Here is a 22,557-nt window from a genome sequence, read left to right as displayed (position 1 = left end):
ACAGTACTGGCACTGTATAATTCGACCTCCAGACGGGTCGAATCCTTCCCTTTGTATCCTGCCCTAACGACCCACAAACATACTTTCCCGGCCCCGCCGTCGAAACACCACCCTGTTGCTAGTATCCACCCTCTGTAATCTGCCTATAGCGCAGACATAATCCCAGCAGCTAGGAAATACCCACTCGCGTGATAGAGAGCCCGGCACGGGAGCGACCGGGCGGCTTCGCCAGCGCTGAAATGCTCTGTTTCCAAGTCGTTCATGCCTGTGCAGGTTTGAACGACGGAGTCGAAGCCTCGGTGTCCTGACTATGGGCCGTAGGAGCGTAGGCGGACAGTTTGGCGTAAATGATGTCTCTGTCGGTCGGGCGTTGCTCGATAAGGTATTCTGGGGAAAGACCCCGCGACGAGAGGCTGCGCAGTTGGTATTTCTGGATGGACGCACCGGAGTTGGAAGCGAGTTGACTCAGTTGAGACGCTTTCACGAGGTCAGGCTCTAGATATAGATTGGGCTGTATTGTTCGCTTCCCCCGTCCAGGTTTGCCATCCAGACTTGGTGGACTCGGAAAATTTGGGCTTGTGACCCAGAGCATATCTGCGCTATGCGCGGCACGAGTCTCGACGGCTAAGGCTGCCGGGATGATGCGAGAAAATGCAGAGAAATGGTCGCACGAAACAATGGTTTTAGGTGGCGCAATGTGGTTTCGAAGCCCGCGTATTTGAGATGCAAAAAGTGCAGATAGGAGTGAGGTTTGGACACACGATGGCGAATCGTGAATGTAGACGCTAAGCTAAGCTACGCTCTCGTCGCTAGGAACAGAAAGGGCGCTTAACGATCTTTCAGGTTGTTCTAGACCTTTCCAGAGATTCTCGAGTGAATTCTGGGACGTGAAGCTTGACTGGTCTGGACTTCTAAGGGTGACAGACCTGAAACTATAGCGCCAAGTGTCGGCAGCTATCCGCTTCACCAAAGTGAAGGATCGCCTGACGATAGAAGCCAAGATGGAAATGAGAGGGTTTGGGATCGAGATCCGATGTTGTCACAGTAGACCCGCATCAAGGTGGGGAGAGCCTGACGGAAGGGTGTAACTTCACATTTACTACATCGTCGAAGAGTCCCAATCGTTTGCCCAGATGAAAGTAGGACATCGCCAAGCAGTCCCTTTCTCCTTATTGCCGCTGGGGCCTAGTGGCCTAGGACAAATCCAAAACGTCCGGCCGAAATTCACACCAGACTTTTTGGTCTTCAGGCTAATGCATGGCTCGTCATGACCTTCACAGGTGGGGGGAGGTTTCTTCGTAAACAGCTTTCCCCAACGCTCTTTGCTAACAACCGGATCAACGACGTCTGCTTCTTTGTCTGATGGCGTCGCAGTTGCTAGAGTCGACCCGTTGGATCCTGCGAAGCCTTGTGCTGTTTCCAGAGACAATTTTTCAGTCGTTTGTAGGCTGGTGGACTTGGAAGGTCTCTCAACAAATTCTCCAGCAAGCCCGGCTTCCCCATCCTTTGAAAGACTGGTGTTTTGTTGTTCACCTGTCGAAGTAATTCTCGGTTTGAAAAATCCCTTCAAAGTACTCTGCCCGACTCCAGGTGCGGCGGCTTGACTACTGGCAGATTTGGAACGCTTGACTGAAGGGTTCTCTGTCCTGACGGATCGTTTGCGAACAGTTCCCTTCTGTGGACTCGCACCGGGCGCCTTTACCGGCGCTTCCGTAGCTGAAACGATTGAAGGAGTGCTCGTGGCCTTTGTGACTGTGTTAATCTCTTCAGTCGACTGGGCTGGCGTAAGTTGCTGAGCAGCGGACAATTTCTGCGAAGGCTGACTGGGCTTGCGCTTGAACATGTCTTTAATGTTCCTTCGCCTGTCGAACTCTGGTATCAGTTTTGCTGACAGTGGCAATAGAAGCTTTGATGTCCATTTTTGCTGGCGCTTGCCGTTCTGGAACATCCCTGGAGGGTTCATAACATCGTAAATGGTGGTTTGACCCTCATTGAGAGGCACGTTGCCTTTGAACACGGCATATACTGGGCAGTGGTCCGACCCCTATTGTATTCGTTAGCGCAGGTATATTGTAAACTTGTACAAGGACGTACCATGAGCCCTTCCTGAATATTGGAGTCGGAAAACCAGTCTTGCATGTTCAAGCTGCAAAGGACGTAATCTATCCTCGAGCCGTAGTTGCCAGGCCGAGCGTTTATTCTCTGCTCCCAGCAAGTATACATGCCTCTGCGGTCAGGATGGAAGGATCTGCATATATCGAAAAGAGCAGGTTGTTCTCGTCCTTCATCTCGCTCGCCCACAACTTTTCCGTCAGACAGAAGCTGATTGAATAGACGACGCGCGGGGGCAGAAACAAAGTCGTCCTCCGTGATAGCCCCTTTCTTGATGTTCTCTGCCGCATGTGCTGCATCAATCTCTCCCCTTGAGATGTTAATATCTCCAGTCACGAACACTCTTTTTCCCATGGCGATGAGATTTCGGACGCGGGCATCCATCAGGTCTAAGAAGTTTTGACGAAAAGCGTCCCGACTTTCATCTCGATTGGCAGGACAATAGAGTCCGAGGAGAACAAAGGCAGGAAACTCGAGTAGGACACAGCGACCTTCAGAGTCAAGCGTTTCTGCATCTACCTCAAGCTGCGACAACTGTTCTATCGTCGGGTAACCGCCGATTTGCTGGTCTTCAGGTAAGTCCCTGAAAGGTACTGACGAATTGGCCGGGCAAAGAATTCCTGTCAGCCCTTCTTCCGCACGGATGGGAGCGCATGTTGCATTACGAGTGTATATCGCGACGCCTGAGTAACCTGAGAAACTGTCAGTCGTTAGCAAGATCACGGATTCAACAGATTTGACCTTTTTTCACTCGGGGTAGACTGAAGTAGCAGTCCCACCCAGAAACCAGAACCATGTCATCTCTTAGGTCCTTCCGCTGGATTTTCGTTTCCTGCAAGACGACAATGTCGGCTTCTAAAATAGCGAACATAGACTGTTTCCGAGAAGTTAGCTGCATTTGCAAGAGGAATTGAGGGAGTTTACTTCAAAAGTTCGCGAACTCCTCCATGGCTCATACGAGAATGGATTCCTAATCAGCATTAGAGCGCGAGATCAATCGCACGCTCTGAACCAGCTAACACACCTTATGCCGTTTACTACGCGAAGAATCACTATCGGTATCCGAATGTCGTGGTAGGGGCGAAGACTCACCGTTCCATGTTGTGATGCGAAACCCCATCCCGGCTGCTCAGAGCCTCGATTGTGCATATTAACCCAGTAGTAAGGAAAGATGTGGTTTTGACCGATCAGATTGCAAGGAGACACATTGATAGACACACGTGACCCTATTTCGCGTGACATCACGCGGAGGTGCAGAGGCTGCTGACATAACAACAGACGGTTGTGGCCGGAGACGAACGAATCACGGGAAGCGCTAAGCGGCTTTTGTCTGCCCACCCGAGCCCGGCATCGTCTGATATTCCCACCTTGAAGATCGAGACAACAGCTGCGAGCCATTCGCTCTTCATTCCGCAACAATGATCCCTCAGCACGTCCTTCGCCTCGCCCAGCGTTCTGCTCCGGTTCGCTCGGCTATCCAGCGCCGCTTCAACAGCACCGAGAAGCTCCCTTCCTGGGTTGTCGACAATGAGTTCAACCGCGAGAGAGCTGCCGTCAAGCACCACGCTGCTTCTACCAGCAGTACGTTTTGCCCTCCCTGAGGCCCTACGAGCGTATAATCAGCGCACAGCTGGCGAAACAGGACCATACTGACCCATTGGCATCCTAGGTCTCTGGCTCAAGCTCTCCATCTTGTAAGTCATGCCATCGTCATCCCCTCTTCGAACTTGAGACAGTCGTACTCATATCCTTACAGCGCCGTCATTCCCTGCTTGATCGGTGGTGGCTGGAACGCCTACAGCCAGTGGAACGAGCACTGGGAGCACTGGGAGCATATGACTCCTCTGGAGGAGCGTACTGAGTACCCCTACCAGAACATCCGCTCCAAGAACTTCCCTTGGGGAGACGGTGACAAGGTAAGTCTTTGGATACAGTCCTAAATATATCTTTGCTCAGGTACTAACTATCGCGTTCTTGCAGACCATCTTGTAAGTGCCTCGCTCACATCGGCTACGCCCGCTCGCTATGGATCTTAACTCCTTCCCCTCTACGACATTCGTATCAAATTGCCAATTGCTGACTGCTCGCAGCTGGAACTCCAACGTCAACTACCACAACAAGGACAAATAAGCAGCTTAACGTGGACCAGGACTGCACCGATTCCAGAAAACAACGATGTACATTTATCCAGGAAGGAGAGAGAGTCCAGAAAATAGAGTCGCAAGCTTATGTTGACGAAGCGGTCACCCATCACTATGCTTCTTTGAGTTTCCTATGTACCCTACAAGCTCATTTGCCGCTTTGGAATTCAATATATACAGAATATGCGTTTTCTTTCTCTCCGGATTCAGACTGCGCGCCCGCGAGCGCTCTAGATTCAAGTTCGGTATCCAATTTGGAAGTGCTGCAACCCAATCGATTAGCTGTAAGGGCTACTGGGTCTCGGACTAATTGGACGCAGAAATGTAGATTTTGATGTACAGAAGCCGGAATTGTATCAACGTCTCACATAGACCCAGAGCTTAGCCAGGGCTGAGAACATGGTAGTTAGATGACGAAATGCCTCGACAGTGGGCCTCGTATACTATTTCAACATCGATAAATCTATATTTGTGCTATGGTCCAGGTGACAGGAATTACGAGCCGAGTCTGAGGAAAGGACCGGAACGGCGCTGAAGTCGGCGCTGAAACGCCAGGCCGAGCGGGAAGTTCGCGAATGTCGGGCTGTCGGATCTCCGTGCAATGACAGTTTGTCCGCCCGCAACAAGTATGTCATATAGTGACTCAGTCGTAGTAGGAGGGAAGAGTATAAATACGAGGATGGGGACGGCTTCGTTGGCCGCAAACATTTTCAAATTGTATATTATTTTGAAGACTGCATTACCTTGATCTCTATTGGGTCGTCTATATACTCCATCCCGCACGAATACAACCGCTTATAAAGTCAATGATGAGCCGCCCTGATGTCCTCGTCGTTGGCGCTGGTCCCTCTGGACTCGTGACGGCCTTATGGCTGACCAAACAAGGCGTCTCTGTCCGCATCATTGACAAAGCAAAGACCGACGTATCTACGTCTCGGGCGCTGGCTATCCAAGCGCGAACTCTAGAACTATACCGCCAGCTCGACATCGCCGAAGATGTCGTTTCGAAGGGACACAAGATTGAAGCGACGAACGTCTGGTCCGAAGGCACTCACCGGGGACGGATCCCCATAGGTAATGTTGGCACCGGGTTAACGCCGTACCCTTTCATCCATATTCTTTCTCAGGATCAGCACGAGAGAATCTTGGAGGACCGTCTTAACTCCCTCGGTGTCCATGTCGAGCGGAACCGAGAGCTCATCGGATTCAGGGAGAATGGGTCGTCCATCACAGCTCAGTTGAGAAGAACTGATAGCCAGGACAAGCGCCCTACCGCTGGCATCGACAATGATTTCGAAACTTGTGAAGCGACTTTCATTGTGGGCTGTGATGGAGCCCATTCAGCTGTCCGTCATACTGCCGGGATCGAATACGACGGCGCAACATACTCCCATATATTCTTTGTCGCCGATATCGAGGGGAGTGGGCCAACAGTCAACGGCGACGCGCACGTTACCCTCAACGAGTCAGAGTTTATACTGCTGTTCCCGTATGACGATAATCGACGAGCCCGTGTCTCTGGGGCCATTGATGATAGGACGGCGCAGAAAGGGACTGACATCTGCTTCGAGGACGTTGCTCCTGAGATCAAGCGAACTTTGAAGCTACAGATCGACAAGCTGAACTGGTTTTCTACCTATCGAAGCCATCACCGCGTAGCAGCTGCCTTCCGCAAAGGCAGGGCTTTCTTGGTCGGAGACGCTGCGCATATCCATAGTCCGGTCGGAGGACAGGGAATGAACGCCGGTATCCAAGATGCGATCAACCTTACCTGGAAGTTGTCAGTGGTCATAAAAGGTCAAGCCGGGTTATCGTTGCTCGACAGCTACGAGACGGAGCGTCGTGCGTTTGCAAATAACTTGGTTAGCACGACAGATAGCGGCTTTAATGCGGTCATTTCGCAGAGTTATTTCGCTCGAACCCTTCGAACCTGGGTTGTGCCTTTTGTTGCACCGTTGCTCGCCAATTCGACTATCCCAGGCATAATCTCTTTCGCAAGGTCTCTCAGATCTGGATCGATTACCGACACAGCACCTTGTCGGCTGGCGCTGCAGGTTATGTTCACGGTGGAGATCGTATGCCATGGGCAATTGTCGGCGATGTTGATAACTTCGAGAGCTTGAAGTCAATAAGCTGGCAAGTTCAAGTCTACGGAGCGGCCAGCCCAGTACTGAAGCAATGGTGTCAGACCAGGGACGTAGCGCTGCACACATATACCTGGGATGAGAAGTATCAGGAAGTCGGGTTGCAGAAGGATGCAGCGTACTTGATCCGGCCGGATACTTATATTGCGGTTGCAGAACCAGCTGGTAATCCTCAAAGGTTCGATCAATACTTCGAGACCATTGGGCTTTGATGGGCTTGAACTCTTGATTAAATAATTCTCCACTCATAGGCCGGTCTGATGGGCCTTAGGTTCTGAGAGATGTCTCAATGCCATCCGTTTTCACTTTGCGAGAATGAGAGGAGAGATGAGTAATGTTGACAGTAGATAATCGATCGCAGCCCCAGTTTTGTGTCCGGCCCGAGTCTTGGCGCTGTCGCGTCCATCAAGGCAGCATCTCCGATCTCCGCGTGAAGCAGGGATTCAACGTCCACCCTGCGACACTCGCTAAGCCTAATGTGACCAGACAGGCTTATTCTCGAGCTCGCCCGTACCTCAACTGCAGCCTCAAATGCACGTATCAGATACATGCAAGTCCGCTATCCATGGACTGTCTTTCATGTTCGTCTCTTTTATCCGGCATCTCTCGCGCTATCCCAAGCTCCGCCGCCGTATCCTTCAGCTCTTCCTGCTCGTTTTCGTCCTTTGGAGCACAGTAGACATTTTTCTTATTCATCGACACTTTCATGAAGAGCAAACTCATCTAGATTACAGACCTCCAGACCGCCAGCGGATATTCATCGCCAGTGCCCTTTGGAACAACGAGCGGACCCTGCCCACGAAATGGAACGAAGTCCTCGTCGAGCTAGCCAATGTTTTTGGATCTGATAACATATATGTCAGTATATATGAGACTGGAAGCAGTCAAGGCACGAAGGATACACTCCGCAGCCTCGACAAAACACTGGGTGGGATAGGGGTACAACGGAGTATCCTAATCTCGGACTCGTCTACCTCCGATGAAGCATTGAAGCATCCTGCAGCGGACCCGAAGCGCATTTCTCACCTTGCTGGGTTACGGAACAAGGCTCTTCAACCTTTATATGACCTCAGAGACTCTTCAACTTTCTTCGACCGGATCTTGTTTCTAGGCGATGTCATCTTTACGGTTGGTAGCACATCACTTGGGGCTATTCATCCAGCTAATGCGTATGCGAAAATAGAAAGATGACGTTCTCGGTCTCTTGAATACGAATTACGGGGCATATACGGCCGCCTGCTCCTTCGACATACTAAAACCTCCGTCCGAGTCCGATGCACTCGCTCTACGAGATGCAGAAGACCACGAACCCGTTATGCAAAAGTGGCCTTTCTTTCGTTCGTCCAGGTCGAGAGAAGCTATGAAGTACATGTTACCGGTGCCCGTCAGTAGCTGCTGGGATGGAATGGGTACGTCAACCGGCGCAATTTACGGAAAGTGCTCGCAAAATGCTAACACCCGATGTTTTAGTTTTCATGTCTACAGAAGCAATCTATTCGACTCACCCCGTCCAATTCCGAAGCCTACCTGACGGCCTGACATCAAAGCACCTCGTGGCTTCCGATACCTGCTTGATTCATGCGGACAACATAATCTCGAAGCGAAGGGGGGTTTATCTCAATCCTTTTGTTCGGGTGGGCTACAATGAACCCTCTTACTCGGCGACTCATTCTACTAGCCACTGGCTCTCCACTTGGGGAATACTAGAGTCCGTATGGGAGAACCGGCTTCGCCGCTGGTTTAGTTCTCCGTTCTTCAGAAGATGGTCTATACGAAGCCGGTTTGCCGATTGGGAAGGTGAAGATGAGAACCACAAAGATCGCGGTGGCTTCTGCGTTGTCGATGAAGTTCAATCTCAGGGGACGTGACACTCAATCCACTGTGATTGATGGTCTCAAAGGCCGACGATCTTCGGCCAGATATAAATTGCTCACGCCCTGCTACAGGAACTGGCTTTCGAGACACGTTCTTTACAAGAGCACGTGTTCCGGAAAGGCAAAAGTGACACGCCTCGCATGCCCTTGACGATTCTCGGGCTGGGTGCCTGGAGAAGCCCGGAATGACGGGTAAGAAGGTAGATTGCCAGCTATCATACGTCCGGAGAAGATTCATAAAAAAGCCGGATCAAGACCTGCTGCTGGCCAGCTGCACTGAGCCACCGTGCTCTCTATGAAAGCAAAATCGATAACTCACACATATATATTAAAAAAAAAAAAAGTGCCAAGCTGAACCTTAAGCTGTAATTTCCTGCCGTATCATCCTCATGTGCCATACACTCCGGATTATATCGAGTGAAGCCTGAGGCACAATATGCATTCGTCCGATACCGCGTCTCCATACCCCTCTAGTCTGAAATCGACCCCGCCAAAAAATCCGAGTGACGCATCGCCTCCCTTCAGCCTCCCTTCAGCCTCCATTAACTCCCCCAATTGCTCCAAAAGTCCCCATCCATCACAATGGCCAACGCCATCACAACAACTGACCTCCAAGGCCTCCTGCCGCTCATCGCGCGCGGCAAAGTCCGCGACCTGTACGAAGTCGACGACAAGACCCTCCTCTTCGTCGCGACAGACCGCATCTCCGCCTACGATGTGATCATGGAGAATGTATGCCTTGCCATACATAATCTTAGGAGCGCTCTCCAGAAGCACAAGCTAACAACTGAATGATCTAGGGCATCCCCGAAAAAGGCATCCTCCTAACCCTATGCACGCAAACCTGGTTCCGCCTCCTGCAAGACGCCATCCCAACGCTGAAAACCCACTTCATAACCCTCGACCTCCCCTCTGCAATCCCCGAGAGTCTCCGGCCAACCCTTCAGAACCGCGCAATGCAAGTCCGCAAACTCCGCATTTTACCTATCGAGGCCATCGTGCGCGGGTACGTCACAGGCTCCGCATGGAACGAGTACCAGAAGTCCGGCACCGTGCACGGAATTCCCGTAAAGGCAGGACTCCAAGAGAGCGAAGCATTCCCCGACGGACCAATCTACACGCCCTCAACGAAAGCCGAGCAGGGCGAGCACGACGAGAATATCCACCCGGACAAGGCGGTGGAGATTGTAGGTGAGAAGTACGCGGGTCGGATTGCGGAGCTGGCTGTGACGCTTTACAAGACGGCTCATGCGTATGCGCTTACGAGGGGGGTTATCATTGCCGATACGAAGTTTGAGTTTGGTATTGATGAGAATGATGATGTTGTGCTTGCTGATGAGGTGCTTACGCCTGATTCGTCGCGGTTTTGGCCGAGGGATGAGTATGAGGTGGGACGGGGGCAGGTAAGCTTTGATAAGCAGTTTTTGAGGGATTGGTTGGTGAAGGAGGGGTTGAAGGGGAAGCCTGGGGTTCGGATGACGGAGGAGATCGCGCAGCGGACGAGCGAGAAGTATAGGGAGGCTTGGGAGAAGATTACGGGGGGTAACTAAGTGGTTGAGTTGGTTTGGGCCGTGAAGTTTGTAAATTGTTCCTAATATGGAAGGTATCAAAAATATATATTGTACAATTTCGAGTGCTCTTGCTTGTGCCCTAATCCCACTCATCGCGTAGACCCTTCAGCCCCTTCCCTTTATTCTCTGAACTCACTTGCTTTTTAGGACTCTCAGCCGTCGACGGAACCCAACCTGTCCGTACGCCTTCATCCACAGGTAAAGCAGCTGACCCGCAGATCCGGCGCTCCTCCTCAATCTCCCCTGGGCTCATTCCATTCGTAGCCCAGATCCGATGTATGCGTAAATCGTAGGGGCCCTCAACCCGGTCCGTCAAACCAATGCCTACACTCTTCACCCGTTGCCGGATGATCGAAGTCTGAGGCTCCGCTACAACACCGAGGTTCGTCCGGACGAATGAGTTGAACGGCAGGAGGATCGTCTCCCATCCCGTCGAGCCGGATGTCGTGGCCGACATGGAAGACATGACTGTGGATGGCGGGGGAACGTCAGAGAGGGCGGGCGGAATGCCGTTCGGATATTTCTCTTTGGCAGCCTCGGGTGACTCTGACGCTTCTGGTGATTCGTACGCTGAAAGGGGATCGTTGGGTAAGGAAGGAGAGTCGCGCACGTGGTGGTGGCGTGTGTATAATCGGTGCTGGTGGATGTCGGTCTCGACAATCGTGTCGGTCTGAATGTTAACGGTATACCGTCGGCCGTCAGACTTGACTCGCAATGCTAAAAAGGTGTACGGGTCGAGGTCCCAGTATAATCTTCCAAAGAGCCAGAACCCCCGATCGTGGTTACGAAAGGCGGCGTATCCTGAAAAAAACGCGCGTTATTCCAGGTATCCTTCGCAATGCGCAGGCTACATACCTGTTCTTTGCACCCTCCAGTTATTCGGCAGTTTGGTTGAGATGCTTCCGTGAAATCTTGCGTGAGCGGGCGAGCTCGTCGAAGCGTCGGCGGGGACATAGTCGATGCTTGCGGTACTGAAGCCTCCTACGGCACGGTCGGCCATAGTCTTGCAGCTTGCGACGTGGGATTCATCTTCGAAATTGAGAAGGTGGTATGGCTTAGTCGGCGTGTGAAGAGCTTCGGTGTTCCAAGCTAGCTCAGGATACAGCAGTTAGGCTCAAGCAACAGGCCATTTGAAAACAGGAAACGTACCGATTCTTGACAACCGACCAAGTTCTTCGGCGCTCCGCTTGATAAATCCAGGCGGTTTGGCCGCTAAGCGACTAGCTGTTGGAAACATGATGGAGCTCTGAAATCGAGAGATAACTGGGAACCGCGATGGCGCTCTTGGTCGAGAGGCCGAGATAAATAAGTCGCATGCCTGAGGCCGGATGACGTCGGGAGCACCCACCGCCTCCATTCCGGTATCGGTAGTATCAGCAGCCCTAAGACCAACACCCATCATGCTCCTCATGCCTCTCCTCAAGACATGAAAATCCTTCGGATAACATTCCCTCAGCTTCATGGCAAGCCATATGCTTGATTGCATACTTTTTTGAACATGCTTTGGTAAACTTCCCAGCTATCAATACCCGCAGAAACTGTTAAAAGAAGAATGATATTTCGAACGGTGACAGGTTCGGTGTGGAAACCCATCAGTATGCAAATTTGCTGTCCACATGTTTTTAAGCTTGCGCGTCAAACGTGACTGCTAGAATTTAGCCTCAGCCTCACAGCACGCTGGCTGGCTGTATTGGACTTTCCCTCGGGGGCAAAGTCACCGCAACTTATGATGAACCTCAGGAAGCTCTGGCAGCAGCTTTGCCTATTGGCAAGGAACTAACAATAAGCTCGAGTCGAGAAGACGAGAACGTGGCAGAGGTAAATGTATAAATAGCAATCAGACAATTGGAATTCCTCTTCCACATGGAAGCAACTTAAGAGAACGACGGCGGACGCAACGTCCGCCACGGAGTCATTGAACTCTGTTTATCTCCATTTAGAATAAGGTAATTCGGATATAGGGCTGTAGTCTCCGACTATGCCAGTATTTGAGCATTCTGGACCTGGTGCTCCATTTCAGGCGAGCCCTTGCTACACCCTGCTTGAGCATGAGACCATGTGCGCTGTCAGTACTGTCTGTTCTTGCCCTCTGCATCCGTTGATACCAACCAGTCCCTGCTGCCATCTTGCTCTTTTTGGCACGGAATGACTTTTTATGCTCCAGTTATCACCTCGAACCGCGGTTCTATCGTCAACTCTCTGGTCCTGTCTCCTGAGAAGGTTGCCGATGACTCCTCGACAGCAAGACCGTTATTGCGCACCAACCAGGGCTCGCCGCAGTGCTTGCCCATAGTTTATTGGGTCGGGGTTTACTACGAGCTCCGTCCGAATGTAAAAAAAAGGTCTCTTCTCTGCGCTGTGCAGAGGGTCATATCCGTCTCATTTACAACCGTCTCGCTCGTTGATACTTGCCCTACATTATCATCACCGTTCGTTATTATCTTGCTCTACCACTCGCTAAGCGTCTAGATCTAACATCTCAGCTTTCTTTAAATATCACCACCATGACTACTTACTACTATAAGTCTCAGTTTGGCACCGTCTCCATGGCCCCAACTCCTCCGCCCTCTACGAGCCCTTCTCAACCCTACTACCACAATCAGCACCAGCCATATGACCATGGCCACAACGGCTACTCTCAGCTTAAATACCCGGCAAGTTATCCTATTTACTGCTATCCAGCTCCGCAGTACTGCAACTACAACTACAGCCCCGGCCAGCAGTACTGTTACGATCATGGCCAACAGTACGGCCCTGAGACGATCGGATACGCCTCCAACAACAACAACACCATCAACGACGACAACGCCCAGAACCTCCTCCCTGCAACCGCCCGGGTCATGGTCGGAAAGTAAGTCTTGCCCTAACCCGCCCCCAGGGGCCCCCAAGTAGTAGTTAGATCGGGAAACTGACGGTGACAAACCCAGCCTCCACCCGGCCGTTGACACCGAATCAATCCGAGCCCTATTCAGCACAATCGGGCTCAACTTTGTTCACCTCGTCAAGGGTGGAAAATACCCCATTGCCTTTGTGCAGTTCCTCGTAAGTCATATTACCCCTCTTCAAATGCTAGCTTAGGTCCAAGGACATAGCTAACAAATTCATCTATATAGAAAGACAAGCACGCCCAACAAGCCCTCGCCAAGCACAAACAAGTCACCCTCTACGGGCGGTGCATCCGAATCGAACTTTCCAGAGACGGGCGGGTGGAGTTGGAGCAGCAGAGTAAGTAGCACACTCCTATGATACACATTACGAGATGAATGGACAATGGACCATGGAGCTAACGGCGGAACTCACAGGCCAACCCCCCCTAGAGGCCTCAACCGGAGGCCTAGAGGATCAAGTCAAAGTCAATGACCAAGTCCTCGAGACCCAGTCTGCCTGCTGATGTTGGGGCGGGTGTCGTGGAGTTTTGGTGTTTTGATTCTTGTTTATCTGTTTGTTAGACTGTACGATCCCGCCCAAGGTTTTTACCAAGTGCTTTGCACTTGGAGGTTTCCCTTGGTGTGTGAGCCCGAATGGGGGGATCACTCATTTATCCTGTGTTTCCTTTCTTGGTTGTATATTTGGTTGTTGTTCAATACAGCATGCTGTTACTCTACAGAGAATGTCAATGGCAGACTGGTGTTTCAAAGGTCAACATCAATTGTGAATCTCCAATAATATATATGGTATGCCATGTCGTAAATCAGAATGCAAGTCATATCCAGGTCCTAAAGACCACCCATCCGATATAAACGCCGTTCTATATGTACAATCGAATCCAAGAAAAAGCCAACAATCAATCAAAGGTGTATCGAAATCAACATGCAGAAACTACGGCCACGTCATATACCAGTTATGACAACGAAATCAGAAGGATAACCGCCGTTAAAATAGCCTGGCTGACATAAGCCCAAATCTGTATGGTATCATGATGAGAAAATGAACAAAGTAGCCAACTCAGATGCAGCATATATGCAAGATCGAGAATATAAAGGGGAAGAAGAGAAAGACTTAGGAGAATGACATGCCAAGATGAGATGGAGTCGGATATATGAGTGTAGAGATATATGTTAAGCCCTGACACGCCTGGCGTCAAAAAGCTTTAAGCTCACGGCGGTGTCATTGACACCCCGAAGTGGAGCCGCATCTTCAAGAAGCTCCCAAGGCCGTACAGGGTAGGGCCCAATGAAACGACCGCGGTGCCGAAGGCGAAGACGGTCCGCAATGGAGTTCGTATTCTCGTATACAGATGCTGATCCAGTGGAAGCAACTGTTTGTTGTTGCTGTGACTGACTTGCAGGGCCACCAGGGGTTGGGGTTGGTGTAGAGCCGCCAGCAGCAGGGGAAGAGACAGAGGCTGGGATTTGGGAATTCGACATTGAGAAATCCGTCACTGGACCCAAGAGATAGAGGAACCGACGGTCATTCTGAAACTGGAGGAAAGGAGGGCACTTCTCCCTAAGGAGACGGCCGCATTGCTGGCGTGCTTCGTCTGGGAATGAATCGATGAGAGATGCTGCGACGTCTAACGCATGGGTTTGCAGCAAAATTCCAGGGCACGGTCGGAAGTTCTGAGGCTGAATGGCGTGAGGAAAGTAATTGGCAGTCGGAAAGAGGCGAATGATGTTATCTGGCAGCCGTGCCAATGCAATGCAGAATATCGAAACCAGCAGGCGAGTCTGTTCCTGTAAGCTAGGGGCCTTGTGGCCTAGGGACGCCGGCGCAGTGAAGGCAGCACGATGAAGTACGGTCATTCTGAGCAAGGCAGAGAACCAAAAAGCAAGGGATCGTTCAAAGTTGAAGCGGGACATGACGACTGGGCCAGAGCTGGCAACGTTGCTGTTCTCAGCGAAGCTATGCATATTGTTCTGCATTATTATGAGCTTTTGGAGTAGAAGATCCAATCGCTCCACAAGAAGAGGTGCCACGGACTGAACCCCAGTGTCGGGAATGCTATATGCCAGTTTCTCGATGATCGCCAGATAAAGTATCGCGCTTTCGATCGAGTTTGTGCTGGCTGCCATAGTGGACAAGGAAGGATCGTCCACTGGTTCGTCGAACATCGTGACAGAGAAGAAGCTACTCTCCGCTCGCTCGCGAATCTAGGAAAGCCAGTGAGTGGAAATGAGCACTGAGTACCGTGGATGACATACCTGTCGGGCTGCGCTTTGGCTCATTAGGTTGACCAGACCAACCCAGTGGGACCTTTTCGAGCGGGAGTCGGCAACCGCAGCCTTAAACATCACATCGACTATGTTGTTCTTAACCTCATCGTCAGGCTTCGCATTGAATAAGAGTTGAAGCTTTAACTGGCAGAAAGGGAGTGAGAAGTCGTTGTTCATGAGTATCACTCTCTCGGCTTGTGAGCTAGGCTCTATTCCTGTCAAACTGTCAGTTACTGGTGAACAGCGCTTCCCCTTTCAAGCCGGGGAGAGACATACCGTCTTGGGAGTCAAAGCCCAAGAGAATATCGACCGCCTTTTCCAGAACTGCTGTGAAGGATGAATGACCGTTCAGCTTCCGCATGCAATATTCCGCGGCGAGATTCGAATTCTGGGCCAGCAATCTGCGTAGAAGTACCGCCGTAGCCGTTGCGAGATCATCGCGCCTCGACCCTGAGATTTTGTCTTGAGGGACTGAATCAAACAGTGGGATCGCATCGTTGATTATGTCCAATGTTTCGTTGGGGTATTTGACAAGAAACTCTTGCTGGGCTAGGCGGAAGCGATAAGTGACCAAGTCTGCAGTAGCTTCTTCATGAGGGATAAGCAGCTCAAGAAGATCCAGCCGCAAACCATCCAAGGCAGGAATGGCTGCTGCCTTTTCGTGGGCCGAAAGTTTCTTGACCAGGAGCACGAAGCTGTGGATTGTGACGCACCCAACCCCGATCAAAGGAGGAAGAATACGAGACATCGCAGGCCGGGACGATGATTTTAAAAGGCCACAGACGTATCGTACCAGCATAGCATCGAGATACTTGGCATTGAAGGGCCGTAAGTAGGCTAGATATCTGCAAGCATCTGTTGGCGACATCTTTGTCGTTCCACTGCCGTATGTTAGAATCTTGACGAGCGAATTGAAGACCGAACCCATCGCAGACTCGTCTATGCCGTTCCCGGAAAATAACAGTTGATCGAGTTTGTCCTGGTACGACGCATCAACATCGTTAAAAGTTGCAGGAATATGATCCGACAGCGGTGATGGTGCTGCCAGCGCTGCCCTGCTCTCGATCCGAGCGAGATCCTGGCGAAGAACTGAGACAATGCTAGACTCGTCGGGAATACGTAAGCCAAGCTCAATCAACGAGAATACGAAGTCCAAGTTGGGAGTGCCAAACCGCTTGAGACGTGCATAAGACTCAAGCAGTGCTTTGAATAGATCTGATGTGGCACCGATAATAGACAAGGCATCAAAGTGATAATTGACGGTGTCAGCAGCCGACGCAAGTACTACGTTGTCATCACATTCTGTAGCTTGCCTGAGAACATCAGCAAGAATAGAAACGTCTTTGAAGCCCTCCAATATTTCTCGGACGCAATAGAACTCTTCCGAGGTCAAAGCAGAGACCTTGGACTCAATGGAGAGAGAGTGCCCAACAATTTTTCTAAATCTGTCAGTATATACACATGGTGAATGCTGCAATCTGCTTACGTGGTCGTATCCCTTAGGTGTTTAGCCACGCCTTGCCGTATCCATATGCTGACTTCAGATTTGACAGCCCAGGTCAGGCTGAGCTGTGACGGGTCCGTATAAATGGTGTTACTGGCGATGCCTTGGAAGATACTCGGCAAGCGCTGACTGATGGAGGACTTTAAGCTCTCGATTGTGGAGCTTTCCTCCACCACCGATAAGCCAGCACGAGCCAGAAGTGTCTGGCGGAGATTGCGAACGTGCTCCGGTAAACGACCCAAAGGAAGCTGAGTAAGGAGGCAGATACTCCCAGACATCATCTGTAGCATGGGTTAGCCCCTTTCAGTTCCGTATCGCTGTTCACGAAACATACCTTGTCATTGTTACCATCCGACTGTTTCGTAACTCCTTTGGCCATAAGCCATTGAAGGTACCTAGTAATGGAGAAGGTCTGAGATCTGACGAGCTCGCATACGATATGATAGACATTATCCATATTCAGTTGTGCTGAGCCCTGGACATCGCTCAAGAAAGAAATTATATAGGATTCAATGTCAATGCCGGACATTTTCCACTTCCGCAGAAGCCGAGCGGCTGTATACACACGGCGAATACCAGAGCGGAATGGGGTCGCCGACCACTCGAGGAGCTTGGTAACTAGAGTTGGCCTGTCTTCGAGAGTGTTCAAACATGCCAAAGACATAGAGGATATGTCATGTGACGAACGTATTGAGTCAAATAATTGGACAACTTGTTGCTGCGCAAATTGCTGTGTGGATTCCGGTCGAGTTTTCGGCAATTGTATTCGAGCATTGCGTTCCGCAAGGCTGTCGAAAATCGTCTTGTCTGCGGTTTCCTTGGTCTTCAGGCAGGAGAGAATTAGGTCTCTATACTTCTCCCAGGAGCTCGGAAGTATTACCGACGAGGTATGCTCAAGGACCAATTTTCTTATGCAGGCTGAAAGTCGGTCGGCAAGTGGCTGTAGTAAAGTAGGTCGCCGCAGCTGTTTTATCTGATGTAACTTGTCAAGGAGCACTTCAGCTAGTCGCCGACCGCGCTTCCGATACCGCAGCATATTGTCCCAATAGATGCCTAGCATCAGAAGCCAAACTGGAACCATGTTCAGTGATGCGGCTTCCAGTGAGGATATAAACCAAGTGAAGTACTGGTCATGGTCGAGTAAGCGTTCAAAGAATAAGCGAGCAGTCAAGCTAGTCGCGTATGTCATTTTTGACTTCCACTCTGCCGAACCACAAGCCCCTATGACTCCCTCGAGAAATTGCTGCACACCGCTCGTCCAGTCGCGAACCCATTTCGCCTCCAAGCCTGTCGCCAGGGAGCCGCTCGTACCCTTTCTCTTGAAGGCTCGAATTTCGTTCGCGCCAACACACTTCGCAAGCCATACAGCTCGACTGACCGGAATCCATTTGCTTAAGCACTGGTCAAGAAGCGCCTTTCCTCGGATACCGTGAGGAATCGTTCGGCTCAATCTACGCAAAGGCACAGCTGAGTTGGCAAGATCACGGAGCCAGGCTTCACGTTTGTTATCGGTCAAGGTAACGCGCGGCGGCGGCTTGAAGCTTGAAGGTGCATTAACTGTGTTGTGATTCTGCCTTTTGTCCAGCGCCGCCATGAACACTGACGAAAGCATTTGCAAGCCAGAGCGGTGCTTCAGTTGCGCATAGAGTGACGGACGTGCAGTGTTGGACTCGTTCTGCGAAACTTGCGTGCGGTCATAATGTCCTTGCTTTACCGTTTGCTCATTCAAGACATCCTCCGGATGGTTCCCCGTCCACGGTGTAAAATCAGCGAATCCTGGGAAGGATTGAAAAACGTTTGTTAGCGGCGCCATACTCAGTTGTCGAAGAGCCGGGGTTTACTCACTATCTCCCTTGAGGACAGGCGCATCAGCCGGTGTTTCAACGCAAAATGGGGTTGTTTGCACTGCCTTGGTGGTACCAGAATCTGGCGCCTTCGTCGCATTACTCCCAAACTGCTCTGGTGGTCCGTCCTTCCAAGTAAGGTGCGGAAGCGGAGGAGGCGATGTAGGTCTTTCACCCTCATCTGCGGAAAACGGGTCTGCCTCAGTGACCTCTGTGCCGCTGGTTGCCTCGGATATCATAGCCTGAAAGGACCATACTGGGCGACCACGCCATGAAAGCGAGGAAGGTTTTGTATTGACTATTCCCGGAGTAACCCTTGATTCCCCGCTAGTCGCCGGCGCAGGACTCGCATCTTTCGCAGATGATCCGGCGGATACATCTAGTCTGAGTCGCTTTGCCGGGGGTTCCCTCTCCAGCGCATCATTTGCACCCGATGTAAGGTCGATAACTGCCGGCTGCCCGGTCTGCGGCGGAAGGACGGGGGTAGACTGTTGCCTTTCGGACCGAAAATCGGGTGTATTATGGGCTTGGGAAGCCTCCATGCGACAGGCGCCGTTATCGAGTTTGCGCAGGGGATGACCCCAAGGTTGGACGCCGGCAGAGGAGTGAGGTATCATGTCAATTTCATGGTGTATTCAAGCAACGGAAGATTGGTCATTTGAGGTATTCGTTTCGTAGGGTAGATGGACGGTGATTATGAATATAGTCAGGAAGAATAGCGGAACTGCTTCGTTTAGTGTCAGCCAATGCCAATGGCCCTTCACATCTCCTGCGCAAGTTGCGGGCAAGTCGTAGATCGTGGATAGTCGGGGCCGCCTTGATTGACTTTTGAGAGGTGCGGAGGAGCAGCGGTAAATAACAACCGCGGAACCGGGTGGCTGACGGGAAACTGCAGTGAAGGAGTCCCACCACCAAAGGCGTCTGGAGATGAAAGAGAAGAGATTTGGAAGAAGAAGAAGAAGAAGAAGAAGAAGAAGAAGAAGAATAGAAGACGAAGAAGCAGAAGCAAACTGGGAGAAGGCAGGAAAGGGCCGAAGACGGAGACCGAGTTAGCGTCGAGAAACTCCAGATAACGTAAGGCCAAAGAGTGAGGTCTCACTCCTGAGCAGGAGAAGATCTGACCATCCAGTGGGCCTGCTACTAGTTGAACTGGTAAAGTCGGGTAAAGGCTGACGGGCATTCTTTGGTCCTTATGGGGGGCGACGGCCTGACCTGGAGGTAATATTACCGACCCGATACTCTTTTTTCTATGCGGTGCTACTCTCTCTACTCTTACTTCCTCGTCACTAAAGATCATGAGGTGATGAGGTGACAGTCACTCGGTACAGCTGATTTACATAATTAAATCGAATTTATTAACCCCCTAGTCATTCCTTGCAGTTACATCAAACACTCAAAAACGGGGCCTGATATCTCCATTCTCCAGCCAGCTAGCCATGCGTAGCACGGAACATTATTTCCTGGGCAATCTGTTGTCCCACCACTATCTCCATACGCGCTCCGTACTTCATCCTATTCTCCAGGATCTCCAGACATCAGATCCCTGAACCATGAGCCTGATACGGAACCGTCGGAGTGCCGGTCAATCCCCTTCGTTTGGCTTGGCATAGGATGAGTTCAGGGTAGGCGGAAATACATCCGCTGATTGCGAGATTTGCCAATCCGATTGGAACATCCCGCCGGCAACGGGAGAACAGACCATCAGACAACTGGGAGATAAGGTCCAGTCGTAGGGTTATTGTTTCAACGCAGGAGACGTGGGATAGAGACCCAGCCAAGATTGGATAGATCTCGGGACAGCCCTGACATCGGACAAAGAATGCCTGACGTACTTTTGCCGAGAGCGCCAGCCAGTCAATGTTTCGCGTCTTTGCTCGAACAACTTTCCATAAGCTGCAAGTGCCATCAGTCTCGGATATCCACTCCTGCTGTCAGGTTGTAACTTGTAACTCGAAGGTCCAGAATATGATTCATGAAGATGGTGGCATGATACACCGTATGATTGAAGGGCGATTTCGACCTTCCGCTTCAAGCAATTTTGCCTGAGATTTGGCTATTACTTTAGCCGGCAACAATCATGAACACTATCTATGTACAAACCAAGTACTAGGAACAAGAAACTTCGTTCCTCATGATCAGCTGCAAGCCGAGGACAAAGCGCCGTACACAAGCAAGCTAGAGGCAGGGGCCAGGACTGGCGGAACTGAGCGTCGGAGGCATAAGACGGTGTAGATAGACTAGATGTCTTGGAAGTTGGAACGCCCGAGGTCGCTCAAGCAAACATGTCCTGGCTGCAGACTGCGGACTGCAGTGATACCCTGGCAAGCACATCCAGAGACCGAGAAATCAACGGGAAACAAGCATCTCCTGTCCACTTTGAAGATGCATGACAACTCATTTGCCTTCTGGCGTTCCTTATCGGTCCAAGTACAGACCGACGACACTTGCAGGTGCTTGGGGGCTGAGATTTTGTGTTTAACTCTTTCTGTACTTTGCTGTTTGGAATAGTTGGAACTTGGGCAGATATCATTGGCAGAATCTTAGGGTAAACGAGCTGAAAATGATGAGGAAGAAACCGCCCGGGCTCAATCCCCGGAGGAGACAAGCATATTGGCTGGAGGGCAAGATGCATGCAAAATACGGAGTGTACCTTACGCTTGGCTTTCAGTAGTGCTGCGTAAAAGACACATCAGATAGTTTGTAGCCTTCAGTTTGACACGCGAAAATGTGTTATCGACCTATCTTAAAGTCTGACAGGGTAGCTGAACCGACAAAGACCGATGCGGCGATGCCACTGTTGATAACGGGACAAACGGGCGATAACCGTACTAGTACTTCGTAGCTGATGGACCGGCCCCAGATTGGAGCCCCAGGCAAACTTGCCGCTTTGGGCTTGGCGGCCACCATCGCCGAATGCCAGCATCCCATCTCATCCGGAGCTTCATCGCAAGCTGCACGGACCTGGAATTCGACAGTCAACGATTAAAGATGGCGTCCAAGAAAGATATGCGGAGGCTCGACCTTGGTATGTCGCTTAGTCAAACTCTTGCTTCCGCGTCTCCTCAGTATGAATCCTTGATCGCTAACGTTGACGATCAAATAGCCATTCCCTACGTCGAGCCGCCCAAGGACAAAAACGATGGAGACATGACAGGTGAACAATGCGCTCGAAACTCTGAACAAGGTGAATAGGGATGATGAGGCTGACGCTGGGGACCAGGCGCCATGTCGAGCACAATGCCTATGGCAGCGGTTGGTTTCTCCCAGCGCATGGATTCGCATTTCGCGATCACTGACAACCCTTCAGATGTTTACACGAAACAGGTGAGCTATGAATTTACCAAAACTGTGCGCTATCCGCCATGCGCTGTTGATCTGACAGCTCTTTCTGTGTAGGATGATCGGATGGTATGTTTATTAGTCGCTCAACAGCTCGAGTATACCTAAACAGAACTAGGGTCGCTATGGTCTTCTCGCTGCAATCCTGGCTTGGTGAAACCGAAGAGCAAAAGAAGAATGCGACTACACCCGCGTACATGTCGGTTGGGATGTCTGGTACGTTGCATTGCTGTTACCTGCCTCGGGGAAATCTTTAACTGACTGACGATCGATGTAGTCATGGCCCTGGCAGTTGTATGTCACCAAATTCCTCGACAATAGCCCACGAAGGACGCGCGAACTTCTAACCGCATAATCTATAGACCTACCTCCCCATATTCCTCCCTCCTACCCCGAATGCTCGCGGCGCCGCCACCGCAACGCCTTCGCCTGCGCCATCTCTGTGAATCATGACGAATACTTCAGTTCTTGGATCGAGTTGAGATAACGCTCACTTGGGGCGAATTCAAAGCGTCTCGGGAGTGCGCGCCGCCATGATGGAGGAAACGTGGGATTCGCGACTGATTGTACATACTGGCGGATCTGGGCTTTTTTTACACTTGACCCGCAGTGGCCTTAATAATAACCTATAACATTGATGTCCCGTCATTTGGTAATTCATTATCAACCATGAGGGGTCTCGTGCTCTATCCTGTACTTCGTATCTCGCTTCGGAAACTGGCGAACGATTTCGCCACTTTGTTTGCCACTATGGCGGGCTCAGTCATCCCGCTCCTGCACCACTTTTTTTTTTTTTTTTTTTTTTTTTTTTTTTTTTTTTTTTTTTTTTTTTTTTTTTTTTTTTTTTTTTTTTTTTTTTTTTTTTTTTTTTTTTT

General features: G+C 50.8%; 10 protein-coding genes across 10 annotated transcripts; 5 read left to right on the top strand and 5 right to left on the bottom strand.

Annotated features, from left to right (window-relative positions):
* Window positions 1-198: 198 nt before the first annotated feature.
* BDV17DRAFT_42166 (uncharacterized protein) lies at window positions 199-845 on the bottom strand. Its single transcript, XM_073764515.1, has one exon. It carries the CDS (start codon window positions 590-592, stop codon window positions 260-262), a length of 333 nt encoding a protein of 110 aa, XP_073617047.1. The 5' UTR covers window positions 593-845; the 3' UTR covers window positions 199-259.
* On the bottom strand, window positions 846-3,257 carry BDV17DRAFT_42199 (DNA-(apurinic or apyrimidinic site) lyase APN2). The gene is made up of 4 exons (XM_073764517.1): window positions 3,037-3,257; window positions 2,854-2,986; window positions 2,095-2,804; window positions 846-2,044 (listed from the first exon to the last, which is right to left on the bottom strand). Exons 1-4 carry the CDS (start codon window positions 3,091-3,093, stop codon window positions 1,100-1,102), a joined length of 1,845 nt encoding a protein of 614 aa, XP_073617046.1. The 5' UTR covers window positions 3,094-3,257; the 3' UTR covers window positions 846-1,099.
* Window positions 3,258-3,530: 273 nt separating this feature from the next.
* Window positions 3,531-6,609, top strand: BDV17DRAFT_280805 (cytochrome c oxidase subunit VIa; the record flags this gene model as incomplete). Its single annotated transcript, XM_073759942.1, has 6 exons — window positions 3,531-3,693; window positions 3,782-3,806; window positions 3,869-4,028; window positions 4,203-4,289; window positions 5,057-6,199; window positions 6,253-6,609. The coding sequence occupies 6 exons, from the start codon at window positions 3,531-3,533 to the stop codon at window positions 6,607-6,609; spliced, it is 1,935 nt and encodes a 644-aa protein (XP_073617045.1).
* A 43-nt stretch (window positions 6,610-6,652) lies between these two features.
* BDV17DRAFT_42153 (glycosyltransferase family 69 protein) lies at window positions 6,653-8,472 on the top strand. The gene is made up of 3 exons (XM_073764514.1): window positions 6,653-7,525; window positions 7,581-7,806; window positions 7,868-8,472. Exons 1-3 carry the CDS (start codon window positions 6,929-6,931, stop codon window positions 8,263-8,265), a joined length of 1,221 nt encoding a protein of 406 aa, XP_073617044.1. The 5' UTR covers window positions 6,653-6,928; the 3' UTR covers window positions 8,266-8,472.
* A 231-nt stretch (window positions 8,473-8,703) lies between these two features.
* On the top strand, window positions 8,704-9,836 carry BDV17DRAFT_259113 (phosphoribosylaminoimidazolesuccinocarboxamide synthase; the record flags this gene model as incomplete). The annotated part of the gene is made up of 2 exons (XM_073757406.1): window positions 8,704-9,003; window positions 9,072-9,836. Coding segments are annotated over exons 1-2 (896 nt in total), but the record flags the coding sequence as incomplete, so codon positions are not given.
* A 22-nt stretch (window positions 9,837-9,858) lies between these two features.
* BDV17DRAFT_259111 (CIA30 family protein) lies at window positions 9,859-11,124 on the bottom strand. The gene is made up of 3 exons (XM_073757405.1): window positions 10,992-11,124; window positions 10,698-10,931; window positions 9,859-10,643 (listed from the first exon to the last, which is right to left on the bottom strand). The coding sequence occupies exons 1-3, from the start codon at window positions 11,077-11,079 to the stop codon at window positions 9,922-9,924; spliced, it is 1,044 nt and encodes a 347-aa protein (XP_073617042.1). The 5' UTR covers window positions 11,080-11,124; the 3' UTR covers window positions 9,859-9,921.
* A 1,222-nt stretch (window positions 11,125-12,346) lies between these two features.
* On the top strand, window positions 12,347-13,233 carry BDV17DRAFT_289809 (uncharacterized protein; the record flags this gene model as incomplete). The annotated part of the gene is made up of 4 exons (XM_073761737.1): window positions 12,347-12,693; window positions 12,770-12,884; window positions 12,956-13,067; window positions 13,145-13,233. The coding sequence occupies 4 exons, from the start codon at window positions 12,347-12,349 to the stop codon at window positions 13,231-13,233; spliced, it is 663 nt and encodes a 220-aa protein (XP_073617041.1).
* Window positions 13,234-13,467: 234 nt separating this feature from the next.
* Window positions 13,468-19,542, bottom strand: BDV17DRAFT_259109 (mediator of RNA polymerase II transcription subunit 12). The gene is made up of 6 exons (XM_073757404.1): window positions 18,345-19,542; window positions 16,834-18,275; window positions 16,482-16,780; window positions 15,272-16,434; window positions 14,984-15,210; window positions 13,468-14,932 (listed from the first exon to the last, which is right to left on the bottom strand). The coding sequence occupies exons 1-6, from the start codon at window positions 18,958-18,960 to the stop codon at window positions 13,901-13,903; spliced, it is 4,779 nt and encodes a 1,592-aa protein (XP_073617040.1). The 5' UTR covers window positions 18,961-19,542; the 3' UTR covers window positions 13,468-13,900.
* A 1,420-nt stretch (window positions 19,543-20,962) lies between these two features.
* Window positions 20,963-21,705, bottom strand: BDV17DRAFT_41947 (uncharacterized protein). Its single transcript, XM_073764512.1, has 2 exons — window positions 21,365-21,705; window positions 20,963-21,304 (listed from the first exon to the last, which is right to left on the bottom strand). Exons 1-2 carry the CDS (start codon window positions 21,623-21,625, stop codon window positions 21,074-21,076), a joined length of 492 nt encoding a protein of 163 aa, XP_073617039.1. The 5' UTR covers window positions 21,626-21,705; the 3' UTR covers window positions 20,963-21,073.
* Window positions 21,706-21,805: 100 nt separating this feature from the next.
* BDV17DRAFT_259099 (uncharacterized protein) lies at window positions 21,806-22,371 on the top strand (the record flags this gene model as incomplete). Its single annotated transcript, XM_073757403.1, has 3 exons — window positions 21,806-21,898; window positions 21,960-21,976; window positions 22,045-22,371. Coding segments are annotated over 3 exons (194 nt in total), but the record flags the coding sequence as incomplete, so codon positions are not given.
* Between the last annotated feature and the right edge of the window lie 186 nt (window positions 22,372-22,557).

Source organism: Aspergillus undulatus (genome assembly GCF_047715775.1).
Source record: "Aspergillus undulatus strain CBS 261.88 unplaced genomic scaffold BDV17scaffold_15, whole genome shotgun sequence".
NCBI lineage: Eukaryota > Fungi > Ascomycota > Eurotiomycetes > Eurotiales > Aspergillaceae > Aspergillus > Aspergillus undulatus.
The sequence above is the reverse complement of the archived record's forward strand: the minus strand, read 5'-3'. Positions and strand labels throughout refer to the sequence as shown.

Bases quoted from the DNA above. Each gene is read 5' to 3' on its own strand.
- BDV17DRAFT_42166 (XM_073764515.1), bottom strand. From the start codon at position 592: ATGCTCTGGGTCACAAGCCCAAATTTTCCGAGTCCACCAAGTCTGGAT.
- BDV17DRAFT_42199 (XM_073764517.1), bottom strand. From the start codon at position 3,093: ATGCTGATTAGGAATCCATTCTCGTATGAGCCATGGAGGAGTTCGCGA. The intron at 2,987-3,036 runs GTAAACTCCCTC...TCTCGGAAACAG, and splicing joins GGAGTTCGCGAACTTTTGAA to TCTATGTTCGCTATTTTAGA. The intron at 2,805-2,853 runs GTCAAATCTGTT...ACAGTTTCTCAG, and splicing joins TCTACCCCGAGTGAAAAAAG to GTTACTCAGGCGTCGCGATA.
- BDV17DRAFT_42153 (XM_073764514.1), top strand. From the start codon at position 6,929: ATGCACGTATCAGATACATGCAAGTCCGCTATCCATGGACTGTCTTTC. The intron at 7,526-7,580 runs GTTGGTAGCACA...ATGCGAAAATAG, and splicing joins TAGGCGATGTCATCTTTACG to AAAGATGACGTTCTCGGTCT. The intron at 7,807-7,867 runs GTACGTCAACCG...CCGATGTTTTAG, and splicing joins TAGCTGCTGGGATGGAATGG to TTTTCATGTCTACAGAAGCA.
- BDV17DRAFT_259111 (XM_073757405.1), bottom strand. From the start codon at position 11,079: ATGTTTCCAACAGCTAGTCGCTTAGCGGCCAAACCGCCTGGATTTATC. The intron at 10,932-10,991 runs GTACGTTTCCTG...ATCCTGAGCTAG, and splicing joins TGGTCGGTTGTCAAGAATCG to CTTGGAACACCGAAGCTCTT. The intron at 10,644-10,697 runs GTATGTAGCCTG...CGTTTTTTTCAG, and splicing joins CTGGAGGGTGCAAAGAACAG to GATACGCCGCCTTTCGTAAC.
- BDV17DRAFT_259109 (XM_073757404.1), bottom strand. From the start codon at position 18,960: ATGATACCTCACTCCTCTGCCGGCGTCCAACCTTGGGGTCATCCCCTG. The intron at 16,781-16,833 runs GTATGTTTCGTG...CCCATGCTACAG, and splicing joins CGGATGGTAACAATGACAAG to ATGATGTCTGGGAGTATCTG. The intron at 16,435-16,481 runs GTAAGCAGATTG...TGACAGATTTAG, and splicing joins CACCTAAGGGATACGACCAC to AAAAATTGTTGGGCACTCTC.
- BDV17DRAFT_41947 (XM_073764512.1), bottom strand. From the start codon at position 21,625: ATGCGAATCCATGCGCTGGGAGAAACCAACCGCTGCCATAGGCATTGT. The intron at 21,305-21,364 runs GTCGAGCCTCCG...GTCGAATTCCAG, and splicing joins TGACTAAGCGACATACCAAG to GTCCGTGCAGCTTGCGATGA.